This window comes from Vipera ursinii, assembly GCF_947247035.1.
Source record: "Vipera ursinii genome assembly, chromosome: 1".
Lineage (NCBI taxonomy): Eukaryota > Metazoa > Chordata > Lepidosauria > Squamata > Viperidae > Vipera > Vipera ursinii.
In genome coordinates, this window is record NC_139512.1 from 98,578,349 (window position 1) to 98,582,464 (window position 4,116).

The following is a 4,116-nucleotide window of genomic DNA, read 5'->3' on the forward strand; positions in this document are numbered from 1 at the left end:
ATCCATGTACTGCATTGTAAAACATTCCTTAGGAATAAATATCTGACATGCTGACTTGGGGATATTCTTGGGAAAGCAAATAGCAGCACTGTACAATATTAATGATAAATTATGCCACTAGCTGGTGCTGTTGTTACATTAAATGATATTGTGACTAGAAACTGATGCAATTTGTGTTTTTGGTCTCTGGCTGTAATGTGTTCCTGCCCACGACAAACCTCTGGATTAAACCTGAACTGTGGCCCAGGAAATCCTTTAACGTGAATAACCTTGGAAGTTATTTTGGCCGTTTTTCTTTTTCTAAGAATATGTTCTTCCCCTGCATAAATCTCTGAATTGTGTTGTGCAACATGAAGAGGACAGTTGCTTCTATGACTAACTGCAGCCAAAGATAGTAACAGAACTACAATAAAATAAATAAATGAACAGACCAAATTCTGGCATGTTTTAGTTTCACTTAGAAATGTGTGAGGAGACGGGACCTTGAGGTTTATAGGGCTTTTGGCCTTAACGCTGGCTTCTTGGCCAATGACAAACTATGGCAATTAAGGAGTTTGGGATCCATGTAATTCTAAAGCTAAATATGAAACATTGTGTCTTCCCATCTTGTCTTAAAACATCAACAGAGAATTCTTTTTGTGCAATAAAGGTTTATTGTTTCTTTCACATATTGATCTAGGAGAGATTGGCAATATAACTTCATCAAATGGGGCAAACAGACTAATATAAATACAGTGAAAAATACAGGAGGCACATTTCAATGCACTCCTGACAAGTAGCTTGTTTTCCATTGGTCTCCACGATGCTTACAAAATGCACTTTTCATACAGAAAGTATAACTGAATCATAAACTAAGATATTACAACAGATCCTTACAGGAAAGCCACCTCCACCAAAACTCAAGAGAGGGTTTATTTTAGAGAAAAGATGCTTAGGTTAACATTGTGAATGTGAAACATTTTAAGAGTTCTCATTGCAAAATTTAAGTCATATCCGGCCAATTCTAAAAAGGACTGTTCCTCCTCTAAAACTGTTTTACAATGGATGATCCAAGAGTCAGGAAACAAAATTTTGGGAATTAAAAAAATAATGCCCACAAGCAATATATCTATGTCTATACATATAATATAAAAATATCTCTGTCATTAAAAAGAATACAAGAACAGAACACCATTTGTTTAAATAGGATTGATTTCTCTCATCGGCAATCACTCACTCACTCATCCTTACTCAACAGCAGGCAGAAATCACCTCACACACATCATTAAGTCCATTGCACTTTGCCAGGCCAGATCATTCAAGTATCAAGACGCCCCTCCAGACAGAAGGGCCTGCCAATTCCATATCCGTGTGGGGAAGAAAGGGAGGGCAGTCACCCCGAAGTAGAGAACAGCCAGTCACCAGCACCACCACCACCACCTAACTTGACGAAACAGTGCCTCTGTAGCTTCCATCCAGTCTTTATTCCACAAGATACTTTAGGGAGGGGTGCAAAGTTTGGTCACCTGTTCCTGCCGTATTCTAAAGCCTGAGTCCTTGGAGGGCGTTTGCCCGTTCCCCTTTTCACCGTCGGGGGGAGGGGGGCTGCAGCAAGTCCTTTTATCCTCTCCAAGCTTGGGAACACAGAGATTTGCATCAAAGTGGACTCCAACTCAACCAAGCTGGCCAGTGAACGCCTACCCTTGGACCAAGAAAGCGAAAGAGCGCCGCCTGCGCCCGTAGCCTGATATGGTGAGCTTCTTGGGAGGAGCAGAGATGTCCTTGGAAGCGTCGGTCCATTGGCTGAGCCGGTTGAGTAAGTCCTGTGTGACGCATATCGACAACTTGCAAGCAGGTTCTCTCTTCATACGGATGAGTCTGGTCTGCAGGCTAAGGCACAGAAAAGGACAGTGACACAAGAGTCTGTGAGCGGAAGGGCGAGAAAGAAATTGCTACCTGGCAAAAGCCAGGGAAGAAAACCAAGATGCAGAGCAGAGCTGCAGCAAAACCGTGAAGGGTTCTTCCTAAAGATTCCAGTTTTGAGCCCTTCGGGGAATGAGCCCCTCTCAGCTTTAGGCACTTTGACCTACTTTTGGCACCTGCAGACCTGGCATTTATCTTAAGAAGATAACAAATTCAACCTGCCAGAGGAGCCCTCCTTCAACCATCATGGGGAGGCATCTCTAAGGGGGGGGTGTCTCCCTTGCTGGAATCAAGCCCAAGTCCAGCTCCTTTATCGGTTCTCTTCATTCTTGCTCAAACCTCCCATCCTTCCGTCCCTCTCCCTTGCAAGCAAGTGCTCTGAGAACCACAGCAGTAACATTCAGATGAGAAGAGTTAATTACCTGGCCTGCTGGGCTGAGGGCTCGTCTTTCACATCCTGGGTGCGGATGAAAGAATGCACATTTGGATCAGCCACTCGCTTTGGCAGGTTCCAAAGGAAGCTTTCGGCAGCCACCTGAGCTGGCAGGTCCCGCCTGGCTCGGCTCAGCAACTTCGTGGTCCACCTGGATAATGAGGCAAAAGATAAAACGCTGAGTTAGGCTGGTGGTGTAGAACTAGCCAAGGTGCCTTCCATTGAGAAAGGAGCGATTTGTTGAGGGATAGTCTGCCTTTGACCATAAGAGCTGGCAAGGGGGACCTGGAGTCCTTCAACTAAAGACCCCGCTCGGCCCCCAAACTTTGAAAGAACAGTGATGGTGGGAAGATCCTAGGCAGACTATCTGTCTCTATCACCCGTCTTAGCTGCAAGTCATGCTGCTGATGCCTACTTACTTCCTCTTGAAGTTTGATGCAATATCCAGCTTGATTGCATCTACTCCGAAGAAAACCGCAGAACCCAGGTAGAGAAGGGCAAGCGAAACGGCTTTCATCTTGTCTGGGGAGAGAAAGGGCAAAGGGTCAACACCAGCCTGAGCCTCTCTAAAGGGGAATTTCTTGGCAGTTCTGTGCCCCAAGTAGGTCCCTCCTCTTCTCCCTCTGTCTTCCCCCACTCTCCCCAGTCCTAAGCGAGTGAGGACCTCAGGAACCCAGGCTACACTAAACGTCTGCTTAATCATTCATTACAACAAGATCAATACTGAGCGTTCAGGGTTCTCGTTTTACACACTTTCGGTTTGCTTAGAAGGCTGAAGGCTAAAGCCACACAGACACACACACACATACCCCCGCAAAAAACAACAACCCAGGTAAAAGCATTTTAAAGTTACGCTCCTGTTGCCAGTCGCTGCTTTCCCCCTCTCCCACTTTGCACAACAGAACTGAACTCCGACCATCGCTCGACGGCTACTTGTAGACTAGCCTCCTCCCTTGAACTTCCCGGGGAAGCCCCGATCCAAGGACTGGCAGCTCCGAGCCAAGCGTCTCTCGTCCGCGTTCAGATGCGCCACCAACCTGACAACCCGCGCTGCCCACGCACACAACTCTTTTCTCCTTTTTTTTTCCTGCCCCGCCCGCGCCTTAAAAGTCCCACTTAAGAAAGAAAGGGAAAAAAATGCACACCTGATAACGACGATAATCCAACTGAATGAAGGTGGGAGCAAATCCTCCTGTAACGTAAAATGCAAAAATAACACAGAAAACTGCTCGGCTCCGCGCCTACCTCGCTTGCGCTACTGAAGTTACCACTGTCTCTCCGCGCTCCGCTCGCCTTTTTATAGAGCAGCAGCGGGGAGGGGGGGGGGAAGAAGGGGCGGGGCTATTTACTAAGGTCACAGTGGAGGGGGGGGGAAGGCTGTTGAAAAATAGGGAATATTTTTATTTAACTCCATTTGAAATTAGAGCTAATGGACCTTGGGAAAGTTAGGAAGTTTCCAGTGCTTTACCTCTAAGGAGAGCCCTTCCTACCTTGAACTATAGGTAAATCTGGTCCTGCCGATCAGATTCCAACCAGATTCTTTTTAAGGCGATTCGAACTCCTGGAGAAGCGGCCGAGCTCTTCCGCCGCGAGCCCTCCCAATACCTGGGATTCAGACTTTCATTGCCGGAGCTAAGAATGTGCCACCCCCCTAACAACTCTTCCTTTGCAGCTAGCAACGTCCCTCTCGTTTCGAACGCTATTGCGATAAATTGCATTTGCTGATACGGCCGAGATTCAAAAGCCAGTTAAAGAGGGGTGGTGGTGGTGGTGGTGGTGAA

The 4,116-nt window shown here is 46.7% G+C and overlaps 1 protein-coding gene across 2 annotated transcripts; it reads right to left on the reverse strand.

The window, feature by feature from the left end:
- Window positions 1–644: 644 nt before the first annotated feature.
- On the reverse strand, window positions 645–3,597 carry ADM (adrenomedullin). 2 transcript variants are annotated; one of them, XM_083358143.1, is made up of 4 exons: window positions 3,481–3,593; window positions 2,755–2,857; window positions 2,325–2,486; window positions 645–1,869 (listed from the first exon to the last, which is right to left on the reverse strand). In XM_083358143.1, exons 2-4 carry the CDS (start codon window positions 2,850–2,852, stop codon window positions 1,677–1,679), a joined length of 453 nt encoding a protein of 150 aa, XP_083214269.1. In that variant the 5' UTR covers window positions 2,853–2,857; window positions 3,481–3,593; the 3' UTR covers window positions 645–1,676. The 2 variants fall into 2 exon arrangements, with proteins under 2 accessions (XP_083214269.1, XP_083214268.1); XM_083358142.1 differs by having other exon boundaries at window positions 2,755–3,597.
- Window positions 3,598–4,116: the final 519 nt, after the last annotated feature.